The following is a 23,796-nucleotide window of genomic DNA, read 5'->3' as shown; positions in this document are numbered from 1 at the left end:
GAGAGGTCTCTTGTAGGTATGTAGCCGGCTGAACAGATAAATGAGAACCACTGGAAGGCAACCCCATACCGATTATTCTTGATTACAATCAATCTTTTAAGTATGAGGTTCTGACATCCTGCAGTCACAGATTTGGTGACTACTAATTATTTTTTCCACTTGCACTGCTGTTTTTAACAAACATAATAACAAAGGAAAATAATCATGTCAATCTATGCCAAAACCAATACAGAATTGTAAAGTAAAAATTAAAAATAAATAAATAAATTAAAAAAAAAAAAAAATAGAACAGAGTTTTGTTACATATGATGAACTGCACTTTAACTCAATGTTGATATGTGCTTTGGGGCTTCTAGCATCAAGTTTATAGATTAGCAATACTAATACCTTAAAAATGTTTTTTGAAGGATAATTCTTATATCAGTTAGCCTCTTACATTCTACAGAGTAATGACTGAAGTTATGAACAATAATGTAAATTGCCTATAAAAACTTAGAGGCTTATTGGATTTAAAACTTACCACCAATATAGAAAAACAAACTTACAGAAATAAAAGTTTCTCTATACCTTCAGGGAAGAGGATCTGGTAAAAAGTGTAAGACAGGAGAGAACAAGATGTACTGAATGAGAAGCAAGCCAGAAAGGGTGGAATGCAAACAAGGGGAGGGAGAGGAAAGGGCCAGATTGCACAGGGCCTCCTGAGCTAGAATGAATACCTTTTGGTATACCACAAGAACAGGAAGCAGATGAAAAGCTTTAAGCTAAGAGATGTAAGGATCTGATCTGCAACTGTAAAAGGATTACTCTGGTTGATCTATGGAAGATGAAGAGGTAGCCAAACAGAGTGTGAAGGGACAAGTGGGAATCAGGAGGCCTAGGCAGGACATGATGGGAGGCTGGATCTGGGTGGCAGCTGAGATGGAAAGAAGACAGATTCTAGAAGACAAGATCAATAAGATTTGGTGAATGATTAGATATGAGGGAAAGAAGAGATGTCAGTGACTTGCTGGTTTTCTGAAATTTATATACCTATATACACGGAATGCAGAGTAATATCTTGTACAATATAAGCTGAATTATTAACAGAAATTACCTATAGGAAAAGAAGATGAATTTTACATAGTAGATACAGACAGATTTTCAATTTTTACTATATAGATACCTGCTTTGTTTAAATATTTTTATAAGTAGAAGGTATACATTATTTCATAGTTAAATTCAAATGCAATAAAAAGAAACAGCATTTTCCTGGGTGAAAAGGACAGGAATGCCATTTTAGGGAAAGAAACAATTTAATCAAAGGTACAAACACATGAAAGTACAAGGCCTATTTAAAGATTACAAACTGGTCTAGGGTTTACAAAGAAGGAAGGACATGTAATTGGGACAGGATGAACAGAGGATGCCTATACTGTGTTAGTGTATAGGCAGTTTATGAAGGACTTTCTATGTCAAGCTGAAGAAAGCATTCACTAAAATGTACAAAACGGTGAAGCATATAAAGTTTTTAAGCAGGAAGATGACAAAATCAAGTATTTTAGAAAGTTCACTTTAGAGGCAGTACGAAGCCTGGATCAAAAGGGAGGTAAGAAAATAGGCTGGGAAATCGCTTAGGCCGGGACTTCAGCTAAATTCAGGGGCAACAGAGATAGAGAAAGGAAGATAGGAGACTCAGTTCGCAAGCAGACAGGACATGGTGATTGAGCTGGATGTGGTACCACAGGAACAGGGGAAGTCAAAGATGCTGCCCACGGTTTTGAGTTTAGGAAATTAGATTGGATGACATAATTTCAGATTATCCAAGAACAGGTCAAAAGAAAAAAGATACTAAATTTTGCTCTGGAGATGCTGAGGTTAAAGAACCTTTGGGAGTAGGTCAAAGGACCCAACAGGAAGTTGGATATATACATGCGAATTTGAGCGACAAGGTCAGAACTGGAGCACATTAACACTATTACCCAGAATAGAGAACTTTAAGCCTGTGGACACAATCTTACCCTCGCTGTAATTCACTGAATTCTTGAGTTGACCGGTTCCATTTATTCTCCTAGTTGTAAAAATTCCATATAATTGTAACGTCTCTGTAGGCAATAACTTAAAGTGAGCCGGAACTTTTTCCCTTGGTTTCTTGGTCTCTCTTATTTTTTTCCCCTTTCCCTTTTGTTTGCCATTCTTTCTATCTACCTAGTTATCTAGTAAGGAAGATACAGGAAATAAGAATGTATCATATAAAAAAAAATCTGTCATTAAATATTTTCATACTTTGTCTTAATTGTAAAAGGCAAAGAAAAGAACATTTCATAATTCTACCTTTACTAAAACCTAAATTAAATAATGATTTACCTAGGTGACTCTCCCCTGATTTTCTCTGGCAAGTCATTGCCTCTTAATTAACTGACATCCCCCAGGCAGTCAACTCCAGCTGTAGCTTTAACCACAGAGGTTCCAGAAACAATTCCACAGTCCTGTTGTTGCTTACTGTGAGAAATTTGAGTCACACTGTACCTTTGTCTAACTGATGATGCCCTAGTTTCTTGGGAGGTGGAGAGGAAGGACCTGTTGGCAAGGAAACAGCTGCTTCCTTCTTGAGCCAGGGAAAACCAAGGTGACAGATGGACAAAGCGGAAAAGCAGCCGAAAGTTTCTTGAGCTCCTTGTTGGCAAGAATTTTCACTGAGACATGATTGAATATCTTATTAAAGCATATCAATGACTGAGAGAGTTTCATCTGCCTAGGTGCTCTGCTCAAGTTCAACAGGGCTTCCCACACATTTTCTACAATTGATAAAGTCTGCAGTGGTACAAAGAACCTGGCCTCAGCCTATGTACAGTGGGCTAAGACTGCAAGGCACTGTCCCATTTAACTTCAGGAATATACCCACAGGAATGCACTATCTGGATAAAAAAAAAAAGAAGAAGAAATTCGGTATAGTAGTTATATTTGTATGACATATTAAATTACTTTTAAAATTTCATTAGAAAATGTTTAAATGTTTACTTTTGTATATTTAAAAGATCTGTTGCAAACTTTCATATTTTGCTCTCTTATCAGCTTCCCCCACCCCTCCACTTCTATACCCAGAAAATTAAATAATCAAGAACTCCTGGGTAAAACTGACAATCACTGGATGGATAAAACTAACACTTTAAAAATAGCTGTACAAAGGTAAGTTATTGTTCTTCATCAAATAGAAGTTAGCAATCACTGACAATAACATTAAAAATTAGTGTGGGCATGAAGTATGGAATTTTAAAACATCAGTTTACTATGCTGATTAATTCAACATTTATATTTGCATCAGAACTTAATAATCCCATAAATAAATAGAGCTCTCAGTTTTTTAAAAAATCAAGGGATAACATATGTATTTAGACATATTAGCAGCGTAAAGATGTATGCTTCAACACACTTATTGGGAAAACGTCTGAAAATATTACTACACTGAATTCAAGGGCATCCGCAGGAATCTGGCATAAAAGTTCTCTAGAATAACAATATTTCAGGAAATTCCAAAAAAGGAAAAGGGTCAAATAGGAAATAGCCTCAAATTAATCGACAAAGTTCAGTGCTTGTTCCAACTTGATTTTTCTCTCCATTGCAAAAACAAAACCGAGTCTCAGGAAGGGGGGGTGAATCACTTAGATGAAAGTTCATCTACTGGAATAAATGGAGAGGCCGCTTGGGCAGGCGACACAGGAGAGTCGGTGGTAGTGCTGACTTTCGCTGGTGAGTTACAAGAAGATCCGGCGCTGCTGCTGTTTCCATCAAGGGTATCGGAAGATACACACACACCCGGATCTGACAGCTGCGCAACGTCAGAAGAAAGCATGTTGGTGATGCCTTGGAAAAATCTCTTTGGCTGATATTCAGTTTCCATTTCACATTTTCTTTTCAATGGTCCAAGAACACTTGGTCTAATGCAATTAATGGGACTCTGGCTTCTCCGGGTAGTAAATCGGGTCGTTGGGCTGGGAATAGGACTTGGAGGCAATCCATTGCTACTCACAAAACTTTGCAAGGATGGTGAAAAACACTGCTTTCCAATTCCCCGGGTAGGCGACGGTGCTGGCGACACCGGAATGAAATCGATGCGTTTCGGGGAGGCAGATTTCTCCACGTCGTTGTCGCTCAAGCTGAAACTTTCCTCCCAGGAGTGGCTTATCTGCATTGCGTTCTGCACCTCGCGCTCGTGGACAGTCTCTCGATTAATCAAGTCCATGCCCTCCTCCTGTTTGATCTGGTGCAAGCGGCTGCTGTGCATGCGGACTGGGGAGGCCGGCAGAAGCAGGCCGTGGCGGTTCGGGAACGTTGTGCTGTTTCGCCTGGCGCTCGGCGCCTCGGCCTGGAACACCGGAGAAGTGTCACTGAGGCCATGGATTAGGGGGGCGCTGTTAGATCTCCTGAGGCCCCCGCCGCCGCCACTGCTGCTGCCCTCCGCCGGGTTCCCACCTGAGCCCGGAGGGAGCTCCAGGTCTAGCTCCATCTTCTCCTGGGCCATGTCGCGGGCACGGAGGAGGGGGCGGTGCTCAGTCACAGACCTAGGATTCCCATTCCCCGCAGTCCAGGGCCGCGGCCGCCGCCGCCACCGCCACCGAGAATCTGTCAGCGGGCTCGTCCCTCTGCGCATGCGTGCCCCTCCGCGCAAGCGCTCTGCAATGTCCATTCCTGGCGCCGGCTGAAAGCGTAATAGCTGCGCCGCAGCCCTAGGGGGAGGGGCGAGGAGTGGTTGGGCAGGCAGTCAATATGTTTCTTCCGCAAATAGCTTTGAGCGCAAACTTACTTTAACACATGTTAATAAGGTTACCATATTCAGGAGTATATGTTTATAAAGTTACAGCTCTGAAAAAGAAGCACTTTGCGACTTTGGGTTATATGGTGAGGAGAGGAGTTGGTCTTAACCCGACAGGCGTTAAGGAAGGGCCAATCTCTGGAGATCCTGAAAAGCAGGCCAAAAGGATGCGGTGTATAACTCCCCGGGAAGTGAGGACTGCCAGCCCTGTGGCAGGCGGGAACCAGGAAGGGAGGGAGGGAGTATGGCCTGGAGTGGAGCTAGCGGGACGTGAGGTGGTGGACCTTTACCCTGAGAACAATAAAAACTCAGAAGGTTTTTCAGCAAGGGTATAATAGCGACTGAAAAGGTCTCTGGCTGCATTCCGGAGAATACGTTACTGGGAGGTTAGAACGGACAGACAGGAGGCAATCCTCTGGACCAGAATGATGGGAATTTCAAGTAAAGTGGTACTGTAGGAAAGGAGTTGGAAAGAGTGGTAAATCTGGGAACTATTCAGGTCAAGAAGGGAAAACCCCAACCTGTAATTGTATTACTATTGTTTTATTTACAATCATATATCTAACACAAGCATATGTGCTCAATCATGTTCATTCAGTATGAGGGATTAAATGAAGGAAAAACCACCAGGACCTCGAACTTTAAAAACACAATACTTGGCTCATGTAATTAATATAAACTTTCATATCTCATTAAAAATCAGTTTATACTTATTCTTTAGTGTATTCAGTCAGATTCTTTTTTTCTTCTGTGTGCCAACTATGTGCCAGGCACTGTAGCAGGAATCAGGCCCTATGAAAACATTTAATTTCTACTTGGGGCAGGGTAGGGGGAAAGATAAACACATGAGCTATTTTTTAGATAGTGGTAAGCCTTAGGAAAAAAGTAAAATAGGGCGGTGTGATGGAGCACTACTGGGAGAAGGGAGGGTGCAATTAGACAGAGCTGGGATCAAAATGACAAGAAGCAAGTCCTGCTGACATCTGGTCAATGATTATTCCAACCACAGAGAATAGCAGATGCAAAGGACCAAGGCAAACATAAGTATGGTGAACTGGCAAAACAAAAGGGCCATGCAGCTGAAGCATAAGGGAGAGAGTGATATGAGGGGTAAAAGAGTTTGGATTTTAGTCTAAGTATGATGAAAACTCACTGCGAGTTTTGAGCAGGGGAATAATATTATCTGGTTTATGTTTTATATCACTTTTGCAAAACAGGCAGAAAGAGACTAAGAGTGCAGATAGAAAGATGGATTAGGAACCATGGCAACAGGGCAGACGAGATTATTGGACTAGGGTTATATCAATGGTGATGGGGGAGAAGTACATGGATTCAGGATATATTTTGTAAGTAGAACCAATAGGATGTGTAGATGGATTAGATTTAGATGGTGAAAGAAATAAATAATCCAAAGGCAACTCAGATGTTTTTACTTAAACTGGGTAAATGGCAGCATCATTTACAGAGGCAGGGAAAGAGTTCTTTTAGAATAGAAACTGAGTTCTGTTTTGGTTGATGTTTGGAGGTGTCAGATATCCATGTGCCTAATTTGAACTGAAAGAGAGCTTAGTGATTTATGTTTGGTCTCCTTTTCGCACTTGAAGAAAGTAAGATCCAGAGAGGCTGGCATAGTCAACATCACACAGCTTGTTTAGTAATGGGAACCAGTACTAGAATCCAGTGTGAAAATACTAGACCATACCTTTTCCACTGCCTCTCAAACAGCTTTTAATTTGAAATCCCCCTATTTCATTTAGTCATCCAGCTAATGAAATAATGTTGATTATGCATACTTATTGGAGAAGGAAATGGCAACTCACTCCAGTATTCTTGCCTGGAGAATCCCAGGGACAGGGAAGCCTGGTGGGCTGCCATCCATGGGGTCGCACAGAGTTGGACACGACTGAAGCGACAGCAGCAGCATGCATACTTATAATTCTAGGAACTGATTAAAGCGTTCCAAGTGCCTGACACTATTTAAAGTGCATCACATGTAGAACCTCATTTAATCCTCACAATAACTATAAAGGAAGTATCATTATTCCATTTTTCAGGGGAAACTGAGATGCAAGAATTAAGTAATGTGCCCAGGATGACAGGAAGCAGTGGGACCTCATCCTTCTGGCTCCAGAGCACAGGCACAATGCTGCCTCCTCCATGTGCAGCAACACTTTAGACAGGAGAAACCATTTCCAGATTGTCTACACCTTTGCAAGTGCAATGGTATTTGAGAGAGTATTTGAAGGACAGGTAGGATTTGAATAGACAATATTTTATATAGATTTGACAGCATGGGTATAATATAGTGAACTTGGCTAATACATGAAGTACATGGAGAAGAATAGGTAATGGGGAAAAGATGGAAATTAAAGTTGGAATCAGTACTGGAGCTCTGAATGCCAGGAAAAAGTGCTTGTATTCAATGTGTGGGGCAATAGGGAACTGTTGAAGGTTTTTAACAAGAGGAACAACACAATGAGAGCTTCACTTTAGAGCCTTCCAGGTGGCCCTATGGATCACAGAGAGAGAGAACTGGAAGAATGGAAGGTGGAAAGAACCAACATGTTCTATGTGCCCAGGGATGCCAGTTACTTTAAACATTTATTTAATTTTCCTTATAATCCTATAAAGCAGATGCTGTTATGCTCATCTTGTAAAAGGGACAATTGAGGTTCAAAAATTGCAAAAGGCCCTACAGCTACATGGAAGAACAAAGATCTGAATGAATCTGAATCAAGATGTCACTTCCGTATTCTTTTTGATGCTTTCTCCATGAATTAAAGATGGAGAATTTGACAGCTAACTCTGAGATGAGTGAAGTTGCTCAGTGTTGTCCGACTCTGCAACCCCATGGACTGTAGCCCCCCAGGCTCCTCCATACATGGGATTTTCCAGGCAAGAATACTGGAGTGGGTTGCCATTTGATGAAAGCAGGATCTAAACTAAAATTGGGAATGGCAGGAAAAGGAGATGGATGTGGAGACTGGAAGGTAACAACCCAGATCCTGACTGTCTGGATGTACAGGGGATGAAGAGAGAGGAGTCACAAACAACTTAAGTTCGAGCATGTACAGCTGAACAAATGGTACAACAGTATTGAATAAGAACAGGTGAGAGAGGAAGAGCTTCCAGAAGAAAATCAATATTAGATGAGTAGGAAAAAAGCATTAACCACAATCCATAGCATGTTGCTAATTTGCATATCACTAAATTAATTCTAGCATGACTCAAATGTGCAACATTGTTCATGGATGTCTGGATAAACAATAATTATCTTCACTAATAAAGATCAGAGATGGTGATAACCACAAAATCAAACATCTATGCTATTTGGTTGTTACCTGAACACACCTATTAGACATCTTCACCCATTTCCCTGTTTCTACCCTTGTCACTTGTCCACCCAAACTTCAAGGTCATCCTTAAAATAGAACGTGAATAGTCACTTCCCTGTTCAAAACCCTTTGGTGGATTCCCACTCAGGGAAAAAGCTGAAGTCATTACAATGACCTATAGTGCTCTGTCTGGGTCCCTGCCATCCCTCTGCCTACCCACCTCCAACTGCTCTCCCCGCTCACTGCTTTACCTCGAACTGCAGAGGCCTCCTTACTGTCCTTTGGCCCACCAGGCATGTTCCCCCTCCACTCAGCTTACTTTTCCTTCCAGTGGACATCTACACTGTTCCATCCCTTCAGCTCTCTGTACAAATGTCATTGACTAAGAGGTTTTCCTTGACCTTTCCTTATAAAAAGCAACAGCAGAGTCCACCACCAAGCCTACACTCCCATCCCCTCACTGTTTTCATTTATCCTCCAGGGCACCACATGACAATATGTATACAATGTTTTCTTGCCTCTTTGTCCTCAAGAATGCAAACTCCATGGGGGCTCCCTGCCATAAACCTAGTATCCAGAACAAGGCCTGGCATATAACACTCAATAAGCAAGTGTTGAATCATTGTACAAGTGAATGATGAATGAATACTCGGACTAATATAGCTCTGTCCAAAAGGGAAGAGAACTCTAGTTTTTGAAAATCCAGCCTAATAGGCCTTTCTAGACTGATTCTGTGTGCTCTTTACTCTGATAATTCTTCTCATATCAAGACTATCATTAGTTACAGTGCCCTCCAGCCCATGCTGGTAGGTTACCTGAATGAATCCAAGATGTGAACTAAGACATTTAAGTTCTAAGTTTCCATTCTTTTTTAACCATCTGCTGATATACACTTGACAGAATCAAAATGCTCAGGGCTGAGAATTCTAAGCAGTGTTACTCCTTCCTCTCAAAGGAATAAAGAATAAATGGAGAAAACAGCAATTCAGCTATTAAATAAAAGGCAAAAGTGCAATTCAGCCTGTTGCAAAAATAACACCAGATGCAGGATCTAGCTCTTCCCTGAATCAATTCACCCTTCTGGTTTTAACTCTGGGTATGAAGTAAATACCAAACTTAAAAGTAAATCATAAAAATCAAACACCTACTTAATAAACTTTACTGTGCTTAACATTTTTTTCAAACTAACACATAGCTGCCTTTTAATTCCTAGGAGCAATTTAAAATTAAATCTTCAAGCATATGACAAGGCAAATATGCATTTCTGAATCCATACTGAATGAATGTGAAATACAAAAATATGTGTACATGTATAATCCGAGATGAACTGAAAATGTCTCCATATCCCACATTAACTAATATCACCAATCTAGAACAAAAATATTGCAGAGGAAAAGTGTACTTTCAAAGTATAGGAACTCAGGAGTGTTTATTGGTACAATAACTTAGGGGAAATGTTTGGTAGTACATCATACTACTTACTAAAAGAAAATATATATACATGTTCTACGATTAAGAAATTCCACTTTGGTGTATACAGCCAAAAGAAATTAGTGTTTATGTCTATTAAAAGCCATGTACAAGAATGTTCCTTGCATTATTACTTACAATAGCCCCAAACTGGAAACAACTCAAATGTCCATGAACAGAAGAGCACTATACAATGAATTCTTTACTCAACAACATGTACATGTATAATGTTGAATGAAAAAATCAAACACGAAAGAGTACATACTTTATGACTTCCTCTTTATGAGGTTCCAGAACAGCCAAAAGCAATCTACAAAGGTAGAAGTCAAAACAGTGGCTACCCTTGGGACTAATATCCTGCTCTGGGTGCTGTTGACACAGGCATAAACATATGTAAAAAATTATTTTAAAGTTAATTAAAATGTACACACTTTATTGCATATAAAGTTAGTCCTCAAAATGTATCAATATAGAGAAAAACAGAATGGGAACTGGAATCTAAATGGAAGACAAAACAGAGTAAGAATGAAGATCCTTTGTTTAAATGCTAACCATGAGTCTAAACTGGAATGCTAAGCTTCCAAATCCTTGACAGGACAAAGAAAGGAGACAGAAACATATACACACCCCGCTCAAGCTACATTTCACTGGGGCCCTAAACACCAATAAGTCTCCAGCAGCCTCACACAAACACTGGACACTTGTCTGAGGCGAGTTACAGATCACCAACAGAACCATTGGTTCTCCTTGGCACTGTTCCCAAAGAGCCCTCAAAGTTATTTATTTCTGAGACGGCATGAAGTCAAGGAAATGAAGCTCATTTCATAGCCTTTGACTTTCTCAACTGCAATCTGTGTATTCTGCCCAGTTGGTTCTGCCATTTCCTCCGAAGCATAATTCATCAAATGAGACAAAAGTAACATCAAAGAAACTCAGCAGGGGCTGTTATTACATATGGAAGGAATGAAAAATGTGCTTGAGGATGCGATTCTGGCCGCAAGGATCTTACTTTGTTATCATAATGAAAGAAAAATAGATGATCTCAAGAACTGTGATCAATCGTTTACTGGACAGTTTCTGAGAGCCAGTAAGTACAGAGACCCTTCATAGCATATACCTCGAGGGCGCTGAATCTAATCCTTAAAACTTAAAAGCAGCAGCAAGGATTAAAAAATCAAAGCACGAGTTTACTAAAGGGCTTTTGACCCCCCTCACCTTTCGTCTTTGATAACAGCTGAAAGGCTATCATGTCACTTGCATGGAGCCACAGTCTTTAAATGGAGGAAGTAAAAAGGCAAAATGGGGACTTCAAAGGTCTGACAGAAGAACCTTATGGCCTAGGGCCTCAGCAAAGTTCAGACAAATAAATGTGAATTGTAGTTATTTTAATTTTTTTTTCAAGAGAGAATATCAGGGAAGATATTAAAAATAGCCATCCAGTCCCCACTCTCTAAGTCCTTCAAATAGAATAGAACAATGAGTTGGTATCATTCTTTGCTGTTCTTTACCACTTTTATACACTTTAGGCAGCACCCATTTTTTAAATGCCTTCTTTTAAGCCATAAACCAGGGTTTTGATTGTTGTTCTTTACTGTTTACATGTTACATGTTTCTCTCTGCCTGTTTGCTATCTTTCTCCTAAAGGATTAACCCAATCGGCAAGCAGGGGAAAAAGAACTGATGGCTTTATGGATAATGTATAAAGTTAATTTTAAAACATGCAAAAGTTGCAAATGTAGTTGCATTTATATACCTGGGCCTTCCAGTTGGGTACCTGGGAAACTTCTAAAAGTGTTTAACATATTAGTGCCAGTAGGACTATAGGAAAAAAAAAAAGTTCCAAACCTGGAGTCAGACAATCGTACTTCCAGCACAGTGACCTTAGACAAGTTTGTCAGCTTCTCTGGGCTTGCTTTACTCATTTATAAAGTGGAGACACAATGTCTTTGTTGTAAACATCAAATGATGTCCATAATAGGCCTTGTAAGCAGTAAAGACTCCATACACACAGTCTTCTCTCAATGAAAATACTCCATGCTGTGATTGCAAAATGAGCCTGCCTACCCTTCCACTCCTTTCCTGATTTGGAACCAGTCCATTGTTCCATGTCCAGTTCTAAACATTGCTTCTTGAACTGCATACAGATTTCTCAGGAGGCATGTAAGGTGGTCTGGTATTCTTATCTCTTTAAGAATTTTCCACAGTTTTCTGTGATCCACACAGTCAAAGGCTTTGGCACAGTCAGTAAAGCAAAAATAGATGTTTTTCCAGAACTCTCTTGACTTTTCTATGATTCAACAGATGTTGGCAATTTTATCTTTGGTTCCTCTGCCTTTTCTAAATGCCTTTTCTGATGCTAAAACTGGTTCAAATTGGGAAAGGAGTATGTCAAGATTGTATATTGTCACCCTGCTTATTTAACTTCTATGCAGAGTACATCATGCAAAATGCTGGGCTGGATGAAGCACAAGCTGGAATCAAGATTGCCAGGAGAAATATCAATAACCTCAGATATGCAGATGACACAATCCTTATGGTAGAAAGTGAAGAGGAACTAAAGAGCCTATTGATGAAAATGAAAGAGGAGAGTCAAAAAGCTGCTTTAAAACTCAACATCCAAAAACCGAAGATCACGGCATCTGGTCCCATCACTTCATGGCAAATAGATGGGGAAACAATAGAAACAGTGACAGACTTTATTTTCTGGGCTCCAAAATCACTGCGGATGGTGACTGCAGCCATGAAATTTAAAGATGCTTGCTCCCTGAAGAAAAACCATGACCAACCTAGAGAGCATATTAAAAAGCACAGACATTACTTTGTGACAAAGGTCCATCTAGCAAAGCTATGGTTTTTCCAATAGTCATGTATGGGTGGGAGAGTTGGCCCATAAAGAAAGCTGAGCACCAAAGAATTGATGCTTTTGAACTGTGGTGTTGGAGAAGACTCTTGACAGTCCCTTGGACTGCAAGGAGATCCAACCAGTCCATCCTTAAGGAAATCAGTCCTGAACATTCATTGCAAGGCCTGATCCTGAAGCTGAAACTCCAATACTTTGGCCACCTGATGCAAAGAACTGACTCCTTGGAAAAGACCCTGTTGCTGGGAAAGATTAATGGCAGGAGAAGAAGAGGACGACAGACAATAAGATGGATGGATGGCATCACCGACTTGGTGGACATGAGTTTGAGCAAGCTCTGGGAGTTGGTGATGGACAGGGAAGCCTGGCATGCTGCAGTCCATGAGGTAGTGAAGAGCTGGACATGACTGTGTGACTGAACTGAACTAAACCCTTCCACTACCTTCATCAAAAAGCTTCCTTTGTTTTCTTGTTTTTTAATTTGATTCTGTGGAAGAAAATTCTCTCCTCATCTTCTTCTCTAAGACGGTAGTAATTTTTAGAGAGAGACGGTTTCTGTGGTCTAAACGGTATGAACTGAGAAATTCATCTGCAATCAAGCAGACAACCTCTAAGGCGGCAAAATAAGAAAAAACACATTTCTAAGAATTTCACTCTGAGTCTGTCTGAGGAGAGATGAACCCCATGGGGGTGGAGAGGCCATCAGGAACTAAAAGTGTAGCTGGATCAGTGAATCCTATTCCCTGCAGCAAACCATTTGCCCATCCCAACAGCAGTAGCAACCTTCCCTGATCGCGCTGAACTTTTCAGTCGGGACTAATCCCAGAGGCTTATTCTCATTTATTCATTGTAAACCCTGTTTTGAATTCCTGCTGTCATGCTACTGTCCTTCCTGGCATATAATAAAATGCACAGACACACATTTGGCTGAGTCTGATAAACACCATGAATCCAGTCCCTCTCAAAATTGTTAGAGGAAAACGGGAAGAGATCAGAAAAAGACTCAAGAAGTTTCAAGGGTTACCATTCCTCGAGATGCATCTTTCCCTCCAGGTAGCTGATACCTTGTAGGTATACTTTGAGGACCAGGTCAAATGATCTGCAGAAGCTTGAAGCTGCTGCCCCACATCTAAAGATTTATAAACTACATGCTTTAGGGAAAAATTTTTAGCTTTAGAAGATGACAGATGCACAGGCAAGAGTTACCTAACCTCTAAGACGCTTGATGACAGTGAGTGCTATTACTGAGAAAGGGGGAAGTTCCTAATTTGCCTTTTTGCTTTCATCCAGCTTCAAGCTAACATGACTAGTAAATGCAACAAAATCAGAGTATTAAATAGGGGGAGAGGTGCTCTATTTTCTCCTATCTCATACTAATTTATAAACTAAATGCAACCATAATTCAGCATCTGCATGCCTTTTTTTACCTGCAGCTCAATTTGTTGGTAGGAAATTAACTTTTACCATGGATGGAGTTCAATCATCTGAAAGTCCCAATTATTAGGAAGTGGCACAGATGTTTCTTTTTCACTCTCCATTTGAAAACTGAAAGTTAAGAGAGGAGACTTCTTCAGCTTTTATGGTTATGACACTTTTTACCAGACAATATTGTCGTTATCATTATCATCATCCACTTAGAGCTTACATTTACTGAGGGCATATGTGCCAAGTACCCTTCTAAGTACCATGGAGATATCAACTCATTTAATCTCTACACCATTTCTAGGATTATTATCCTCAGTTTATACATGAGGGGAAAGAGAAACAGAGGTAAAAAAAAAAGGTGCTTGAGATGACATAACCAGTTAAGGGGTAGAGGAATTTAAGCCCAGGGGTCTGGCTTCAGAGGCTCAACTCATGAAACACAGGTGGATTCCTCAAACCTGCCATGATCATGGTGCTCCGGGCTATTTTCAAAGAATGATGGAGGAGCTTCCCTGGTGATCCAGTGGTTAAGAATACACCTGCCAATGCAGGGGACACAAGTTCGATCCCTGGTCCGGAAAGATTCCACACGGGGCAACAAAGTCCATATGCCACGACTACTGAACCCAAGTGCCACCACTGTTAAACCATGTGCTCTAGAGCCTATGCTCCACAATAAGAGAAGCCACCACTCATCGCACCAAGAAAGTAGCCCCTGCTGATCAAACTAGAGAAACCCCTCAGGCAACAACAAAGACCCATCTCAGACAAAAATAAAATAATTTAAAAAAAGAATGATAGAGGACTTGACATGTACAGGACAGTCATTCTGCAAATCAGACAGATGAGGGACCAATGTGATTGCATGGATTTACTGATAACTTGCAAGGTTACAAAATCGAGCAATTAATAAATGTCATATTGTCCCAAAGCAGTAATGAAAACTAATGTAAAGGATTAGTACCACAGAATGTCAGCTGCAAACGGGGCTTTAGACATCCCCTACACTAACCTTTATCAGCAAGGACATCGGTTCAGAGAGCCAAAGATTTCTTCAAGGTCAAAAAGGCCTTCAGTATGCTTTATTAAAGTCACAGAAATCACTTTCTCAGTGCTCTCTGGGTTCCCTTTCAACTCTTTCTCTAAACAACAGAATTCACTTCCACGGTTTCAACTATGACCAATATGCTGATGTCTCAGATTTGTATCCCTAAATAGGGCTGACCTATCTCTAGACTGTAATATATAAGCACCTACAAGACAATTCCATACTTTATGTTTCACAGGTCCATCAAACTCATTTGTGAACAAACTCACTTCTCCCTACCCCAAATCTACTACTTCTCTTGAGAATGAATTCACAGCAATCTCTCCAGACAACCACAGCAACACTCCATAGATTCTGAATCTTTCCAGCCCTTCATGTCTCCCATCTAACCTATCACTAAGTCTCTTCAACTTCACTTGCTTAACAATTGACAGCCTCTCCTTTCTTTCTGCCTCTATTACTAAAGCATTCTGTGTGCCCCTAACTACTTCAATAGCTTCAATACATTTGGGACATGTTAGGATGGTTCCAGTCCTACACAATTTGCATAAATACTGCCAGAGTGAACTTTCTGAAATAATCTCATCAGGGTGCAGCCCCTTCCTTTCACTAAAATCCTTCCATTACTGCACCCGGTATGCTAGGAGAGCAGGTAAACAGACTACAGAGAGGAAGACAGAGCAAAAAGAAGGAAGGCGTTGGAAGGGGCAAGGGAAGTGGCAAACCCAAGTATGTGCCCAAATTGCTCTAAAGCTCTACTCTCTTTGAAAAGTGCTGCTTAAATAGTATTTAAGATATCTGCATTGTGAAGTCACAGAAACTGGGTTTAAATCTTGACTGTGTAACTTACAGGTGTGTGGCCTTGAGAGTCAAGTTACTTTCCTTCCCTGAGACTCAGTTTCCTCATCTAAGTGAAAGTGAAGTCGCTCAGTCGTGTCCGACTCTTTGTGACCCCGTAGACTGTAGCCTATCAGGCTTCTCCATCCATGGGATTTTCCAGGCAAGAATACTAGAGTGGGTTGCCATTTCCTTCTCCAGGGAATTTTCCTGACCCAGGGATCAAACCTGGGTCTCCCACATTGTAGGCAGATGCTTTACCATCTGAGCTACCAGAGAAGTCCTTTTCCTCATCTAAAATTGAGGGTAAACAGTCCCACTATTGAATGTCCTGAACATGAATTGAGGTTAAATGAAGGAAGCTCTTCCACAGCCAGACATGAAATATCTCAAAACAAATCCTGGAACCATAAACAGTGCATCTTATTTAACTAGACTGGTGCCTCACCTTTTCTTCCTAGGCACCACCCAGCCAGCCAAATTTACTGAGTGCCGACTCTATATGCAGTTCAGTTTGAAAACTAAATAAATACTCGTGAGAAAGCTTTTCTGCTAGAACCCTGAGATTCTGAATTCCTTCAAACCTAAAACACTCAAAATCTCATATGATTAAGGATCTATAAAAAGTGAAAGTCGCTCAGTCACATCTGACTCTTTGCAGGCGAGAATATTGGAGTAGGTAGCCTTTCCCTTCTCCAGGGGATCTTCCCAAACCAGGGATTGAACCCAGGTTTCCCACATTGCAGGTGGATTCTTTACCAGTTGAGCCACCAGGGAAGCCCAAGAATACTGGAGTGGGTAGTCTACCCCTTCTCCAGGAGATCTTTCCAACCCAGGAATTGAACAGGGTCTTCTGCATTGCAGGCAGATTCTTTACCACTGTAGAGGGTATAATCAAAATGAAAACAACCTCAGGGAAGTTGAGAGTCCAGGGAGGAGGTAAGCAGCACATTATTAACTATAAACTAGGTTAGATCTCATGTCCTCAGCCTTAAGTGAGCATCATAATCATCTATGGAATTTTAAAAACAAACAGAACAGAGCCCCAGCATAGAGATTCTCACTCAATAGGACTGGAGCTTGATATTGGCATTTTTATTGACAAAAAAATTTCCCAAGTGAATCTGATGTGCTCCAAAGGTTGGAAATGATTGGAATGAAAATCAACTCTACTGCTCATAAGTACTCATTAAAGTATTAACATCTGAGGAGGTTGCTTTTAGCTGATTGAGGGGAAGAACAGAGGTCTACGAAGAATTCTTGAAAAAAGGAACCCAAGGGTGTCTGTTCTAGTCTGTTTCATTTGGAGCATGAAAAGCCGTCTTCTAATAACACTAGTTGAGTAAAATCTTCAAGTGAGAGTGTTTGTTTTTCTGTTATCTGGACTTCTTCTTATTCATGTTTTGATCTGGAAAGGACAGAACCTCAGCAAGATGGCCAAAGGCCAGGAAAAAGGAGAAGGAGCTGAGGCTTTTTTTTCCTGCAGCAAGTCTTACCAAAGAAGAGAAGAGCTGAAATGAAGCTGGAGGCTCTTCCAATCAGACTGGAGACACTGGCTGAAATCAGTGATTTAAAGTGAAACTAGTAGACCTCCCTGGTGGTTTAGTGGTTAAGAATCCACCTGCCAATACAGGAACACGGATTCGATCCCTGTTCCGGGGATATTTCACAGGCCACAGGCCAACTAAGTTCATGTGCCACACTACTGAGGCTAGGCTCTACAGCCTGTGCTCTGCAACAAAAGAAAGTCCACATGCAGCAACGAAGGACCAGGTCAGCCAAAAATAAATAAATAATCTAAAAAGTAACAGTAGAACATTTTAACTGAGAACTTCCAGATGTACAAGCTGGATTTAGAAAAAACAGAAGAACCAGAGATCATATTGCCATCATCTGTTGGATCATAGAAAAAACAAGGGAATTTCAGAAAAACATCTACTTCTGCTTCATTGACTATGCTAAAGCTTTTGACTATGTGGATCACTACAAAGTGTGCAAAATTCTGAAAGAGATGGGAATACCGCATCACCTTACCTGCCTCTTGAGAAATCTGTATGCAGGTCAAGAAGCAACAGTTAGAACTGGGCATAGAACAACGTACTGGTTGCAAATAGGGAAAGGAGAGCATCAAGGCTATATATCGTCACCCTGCTTATTTAACTTATATGCAGAGTACACCATGCGAAATGCCAGGCTGAATGAAGCTCAAACTGGAATCAAGAATCGCAGGAGAAATATCATTAACCTCAGATATGCAGATGACATCACCCTAATGGCAGAAAATAAAGAGGAACTAAAACACTTCTTGATGAAAGTGAAAGAGGAGAGTAAAAAAGCTGGCTTAAAACTCAATATTCAAAAAACTAAGATCATGGCATTCAGTCCCTTCACTTCATGGCAAACAGATGGGGAAGAAATGGAAACAGTGACTGATATTATCTTCTTGGGCTCCAGAATCACTGTGGATAGTGACTGCAGCCATGAAATTAAAAGATGCTTGCTCCTTGGAAGAAAAGCTATGACAAATCTAGACAGCATATTAAAAAGCAGAGACATCACTTTGCTGCAAAGGTCTGTATAGTCAAAGCTATGGTTTTTCCAGTAGTCACGTACAGATGGGAGAGTTGGACCATGAAGAAGGCTGACCACTGAAGAACTGATGCTTTCAAATTGTGGTGCTAGAGAAAACTCTTCAGAGTCCTTTGAACAGCAAGAAGATCAAACGAGTCAATCCCAAATGAAATCAACTCTGAATACTCATTGGAAAGACTAATACTGAAGTTAAAGCTCCAATACTTCGGCCACCTGATGCAAAGAGCCAGCCCACTGGAAAAGACCCTGATGCTGGAGAAAATTGAGGGCAGGAGGAGAATGGGACAACAAAAGATGCGTCAATCGGATGGCATCATCAACTCAATGGACGTGAGTTTGAGCAAACTCCAAAAGAAGGTGAAGGGCAGGGAAGCCTGGTGTGCTGCAGTCCATGGGGTTGGAAAGTCGGACAGTACTAAGTGACTAAATGACGATGACAACAACGACATCTTATTGCCTGCGAGTGAACACAAAGGATCCTGAGCTTCCCTTCAGATGTAAGAGTAGACTTTTCCTCACTGAAAAAATTTACAGAGAGGCAAAAACAGAGTTCTAGTTACATCCCATGAGTGCTGCCTCTTACACTCAGAAGGACATTTGACACATGTCAAATATGGCAGAAATGTTGAAGAATGTTAGGACTGTGGGTTGGGTTTTGTTTGGGGAGCATGGAGGATGATGTGCAGGAGATACTTGGGGGTCTTAGAGAGAGGACCCCAACAGAGACAGAGGAATGTGTATGATGAATTCAGACTGCGAGCAGTTACACACCAAGTGGACAGTCAGAAACTGAGGCAGCCAGTAGACTATGTTTCGGGAAATGCGGCTAATTCAAATTGAGAAAACATTTTCAATTTCTGATGGAGTGCCAGGTGCTTCCACATAAGGCTTAAAGGAAAACAAGAAATTAAATGTCACAGTGGCGGGTCACAGAAGGGTTCTTAGGGATTTTCTTAAGCTCTTTTTCTTTCCTGAGAAGTGACTAGTGGTAACAGAAATACCAGTGATACAAAAGGAAAGATAATTGGGACAAAAAGTCCTGGAGTGAATGGAAGAAATGGAATTGGGGGCACAAGCAATAGGTTATAAAATTTATTTAAAGCCTATAAAATAAACTTTAGCTTTAAATAAGTCAAATCAAATTGTTGTTTGCTTCATCAACAACAGCTAGTTATAGTCTCAAAGGGCTGCTTACACTTGATCTACTTCCTCACTGACAAAATCATCCACCTTTCTTCAGCAAAAGTGAAAGGAAAAGGCATGCTTCTACCATTCTTAGCTCATCTGGGAGCCTGATAGAGGCTAGGAAAAAATCCACAGCCTAAATGACAGTGAAAGCCTGTCCCATTTTTCCTACCTAATGTGCTTATAGAAGGTGTAAAATCTAAAGGTTCAATTAATCCTAATGACATGACAAAGAACAAAAATTTCCACGGGCTAAAATGAATTCTGCATGTGTTGCAGAATTCAGAAAGAACAATGCATCAAGGAAAATATAGGCAATGGCTACTTCTCTGCAAAAATGGGCCCTCAATCTTGAAATTTTTAAAATATTTATTTATTTTTAATTGACTGATGATTGGTTTACTGTATTGATTTGGTTTCTGTCATAAATCAACATGAATTAACAATAGGTACATATGGCCCCTCTTTCCTGAATCTCCCCCCCACCTCCTGCCCATTCCCAACCCTCTAGGTTATTACAGAGGCCTAGTTTGAGTTCCTGAACTCACACAGCAAATTCCCACTGGCTATCTATTTACATACATTAGTGTATATGTATCCATGCTACTCTCTCCATTTATCTCACCGTCTCTCTCTTCCTCCCCCCCACCTTGTCCATAAGTCTGTTCTCTATGTTTGCATCTCCATTGCTGCTCTGCAAACAAGTTTGTCAGCACCATCTAACCAGATTTCATATATTTGATTCAGTATACAATATCTTTTATTCTCTTTCTGACTTACATCACTGTATAACAGACTCTAGGTTCATCCACCTCATTACAACCGACTAAAATGTGTTCCTTTTTATGGTTGAATACCAAGATTGCTGGGAGAAATATCAATAACCTCAGATATGCAGATGATACCACCCTTATGGCAGAAAGTGAAAAGGAACTAAAAAGCCTCTTGATGAAAGTGAAAGAGGAGAGTGAAAAAGTTGGCTTAAAGCTCAACATTCAGAAAATGAAGATCATGGCATCTGGTCCCATCACTTCATGGGAAATAGATGGGGAAACAGTGGAAACAGTGGCAGACTTTATATTTTTGGGGTCCAAAATCACTGCAGATGGTGACTGCAGCCATGAAATTAAAAGACGCTTACTCCTTGGAAGGAAAGTTATGACCAACCTAGATAGCATATTCAAAAGCAGAGATTACTTTGCCAACAAAGGTCCTTCTAGTCAAGGCTATGGTTTTTCCAGTGGTCATGTATGGATGGATGTGAGAGTTGGACTGTGAAGAAAGCTGAGCACCGAAGAATTGATGCTTTTGAATTGTGGTGTTGGAGAAGACTCTTGAGAGTCCCTTGGACTGCAAGGAGATCCAACCAGTCCCTCCTAAATGAGATCAGTCCTGGGTGTTCATTGGAAGGACTGATGCTAAAGCTGAAACTCCAATACTTTGGCCACCTCATGCAAAGAGTTGACTCATTGGAAAAGACTCTGATGCTGGGAGGGATTGGGGGCAGGAGGAGAAGGGACGACAGAGGATGAGATGGCTGGATGGCATCACCGACTCGATGGACAAGAGTTTGGGTGAACTCTGGGAGCTGGTGATGGACAGGGAGGCCTGGCGTGCTGCGATTCATGGGGTCGCAAAGAGTCAGACATGACTGAGCGACTGAACTGAGCTGAACTGAGTATTCCATTGTATATATGTACCACAGCTCCTTTATCCATTCATCTGTCAATGGATATCCAGGTGGCTTCCATGTCTTGGCTACTGTAAATAGTTCTTCAATGAACATTGGGGTACATGTGTCTTTTTCAGTTCTGGTTTCTTCAGGGTATATGCCTAGAAGTGGTATTGCTGGGTTATATGGTGGTTTATTCCTAGTTATTTAAGGAATTTCCATACTGTCTTCCATAATGGCTGTATCAATTTACATTCCCACCAGCAGTATAGGAGGGTTCCATTTTCTCCACACCCCCTCCAGCATTTGTTGTGAGATATCACTTCACTCCAGTCAGAACTGCCATAACCAATCCTTGAATTTTTAAAATTAACAATTTTCAATTGTAGAAATAAGATGAGGGAACCAGAGATGTATTACTGGTTTTGAAGAAGTTGTGTAAAGAAGCAAATATTTCCTAATTTATTAAAATGATTTCACCACTTTTCCCAATAGCATGACAAGTCAACTGTCTATACATGTACCCAGTATCACTCTTTGGTTTCCTATCAATCACTGAAATGCTTCCCAGGGCAAACAGAGGAGTGATAATGCTACAAGAGAAAGAGCATTTGCACTCAGCAGACTGAAGAGCCCGGGGGGCATCTAAAGGAGACAGATAGCCACTGCACAATTCTAGCCAACTGCTGCCCTTTGCAGAAAGGCTATCATGCAATGCTTCAGCTTCTAATTTTTCAAGACATGCTGAACATTCAGATTTTTTTAAAACATGGAGTCTCACAATTTGTAAATGTTACCAAAAAAAAAACCTAACTAACACACTGGGTGACTGATCAAAACGGTGCTGCTTTAGGCTATGGGGCACAAGCTTATGACCTCTGAAAACCCATTCTTTCCCTCCTTATTTGATAGTCTCAGCCTTCTTTCCCCAGGACTGTCATTCTGGTTCTGCTGCCCAATGACATGTCCTTCCATTATATCCTTTGTCATTTTTCTTTATACTCAGCCTGGTCTCTGGCCAGGGTAAGAGACAGCAGCACCATGTTTCAGAGCTAAAGTGATGCCCTGTAGTGTTTGGCCTAAGGGCGGGGGCATGCGAATGATGGTGGGTGATGCGACTGAAACCTCCCCTAGTGGGTGATGAGTACATCCAGTTTTTCCTTTTCTTCCTACCTCTGTCCCTACAAGTACCAGTTATAGCTAGCCATGTGTCTTATTGACTTCTCTTATTGTTTCTAATAATTTCCCAGTTGATTCTCTTCTTTCTAGGTGATGATATGCTCAGTCGTGGCCAACTCTTTGCGACCCCACGGACTGTAGCCCGCCAGGTTCCTCCATGGAATTTTCCAGGAAGAATACTGGAGTCAGTTGCCATTTCCTTCTCCATTTTTTCTGGGTACGTATTTCAAATATCTACAAATAATGACGTTTGCAACTTCCACTTCAACGTTTATATCTGTTACACCTTTCTTTTATCTCCTGGCTGGTACTTTTTGAGTCAGGTTTGTTATTTCAAACACAGTGAGCATTCTTATACATTTGAGTTAAATCGGAATGTTTCTTATGTTTCACGTGATATGACACTGTTTTGTCATGAGACTATATGGTATTTAAAATAAAACAACAAAGGTGACAAATCCACTTATTTTAATTTTAATAACTTTAAAATATTTCTTTATAATCTAGAATGTGTTGTCAGATTTTTTTTTCTGTTACTAAAGACTGATTTTATTTGTTCTTATGAAGTTAGGTTTATTGACAAATAATTTACTTTTCATAAAATTCATCCTTGTAAAGAATATAGTTCAGTGAGTTGTGATAAATGTGTGTAGGCACATAACCATTGCCACAATTGATATATCACTGGATGCTAAATTTTAGCAAAGCATTTTTGGTACCTGTTAAGATGACAAATAGATTTTTCTTTTTTGATCTATCATGGAGACTAGTTTCTCTAATACTGAACCAAGCCCACATTCCTGTGATGCACTCCACTTGACCAGTCAGTACTGTGAACTTTTTTGATGGCATTTTATTGAAGTGTTTTGCATCAGTATTCATAAGCCAGACTAATTTTCTGTGTGTGTGACTGTACACATGTACATGTCCACACATACTGTCTTTGTGAAGTTCTGATATAAAGATCATTTAGGAATAAAATAAACTTGGAAGTTTTCCTTTTGCTCTTTGCTTAGAAAAACCTGTAATAATAATGTGAACATTCATGCAGTTTACATGAATTGTCCCTAGTAAAACCCCATTTAATAAGTTATATGGTGGACTTTCCTGGTGGTCAAGTGGCTAAGAATTCACCTGCCAAGGCAGGGGACACAGGTTCAATCACTTGTCCAGGAAGATCCCACATGCTGGAAAGCAACTAGGCCCACACACCACAACTACTGAAACCCACACACCCTAGAGCCTATGCTCCATAACAAGAGGAGCCACTGCAACGAGACGCTGGAGCGCCGCAACCAGAGAGTAGCCCCCACTCTCCGCAACTAGAGAAAGTCCACACGCAGCAACAAAGACCCAGTGCAACCCCAAACATTTAAAAATAAATAAATTATACAGTTACCCTAC

At 40.7% G+C, this 23,796-nt stretch overlaps 2 protein-coding genes across 3 annotated transcripts in view; both read right to left on the bottom strand.

Annotated features, from left to right (window-relative positions):
• The window catches only part of PIP5K1B (phosphatidylinositol-4-phosphate 5-kinase type 1 beta), a 352,598-nt gene that overhangs the window by 260,185 nt on the left and 68,617 nt on the right, over window positions 1-23,796 (bottom strand). The gene's annotated exons all lie outside the window — the stretch shown is intronic.
• On the bottom strand, window positions 2,922-4,626 carry PABIR1 (PP2A Aalpha (PPP2R1A) and B55A (PPP2R2A) interacting phosphatase regulator 1). The gene has a single exon (XM_040249193.1). The coding sequence runs from the start codon at window positions 4,496-4,498 to the stop codon at window positions 3,635-3,637; it is 864 nt and encodes a 287-aa protein (XP_040105127.1). The 5' UTR covers window positions 4,499-4,626; the 3' UTR covers window positions 2,922-3,634.

Source organism: Oryx dammah, unplaced genomic scaffold (genome assembly GCF_014754425.2).
Source record: "Oryx dammah isolate SB20612 unplaced genomic scaffold, SCBI_Odam_1.1 HiC_scaffold_1, whole genome shotgun sequence".
NCBI classification, from domain to species: Eukaryota; Metazoa; Chordata; class Mammalia; order Artiodactyla; family Bovidae; genus Oryx; species Oryx dammah.
The sequence above is the reverse complement of the archived record's forward strand: the minus strand, read 5'-3'. Positions and strand labels throughout refer to the sequence as shown.

Excerpts from the sequence above, each read along its gene's own strand:
- PABIR1 (XM_040249193.1), bottom strand. The coding sequence starts at position 4,498 with ATGGCCCAGGAGAAGATGGAGCTAGACCTGGAGCTCCCTCCGGGCTCA.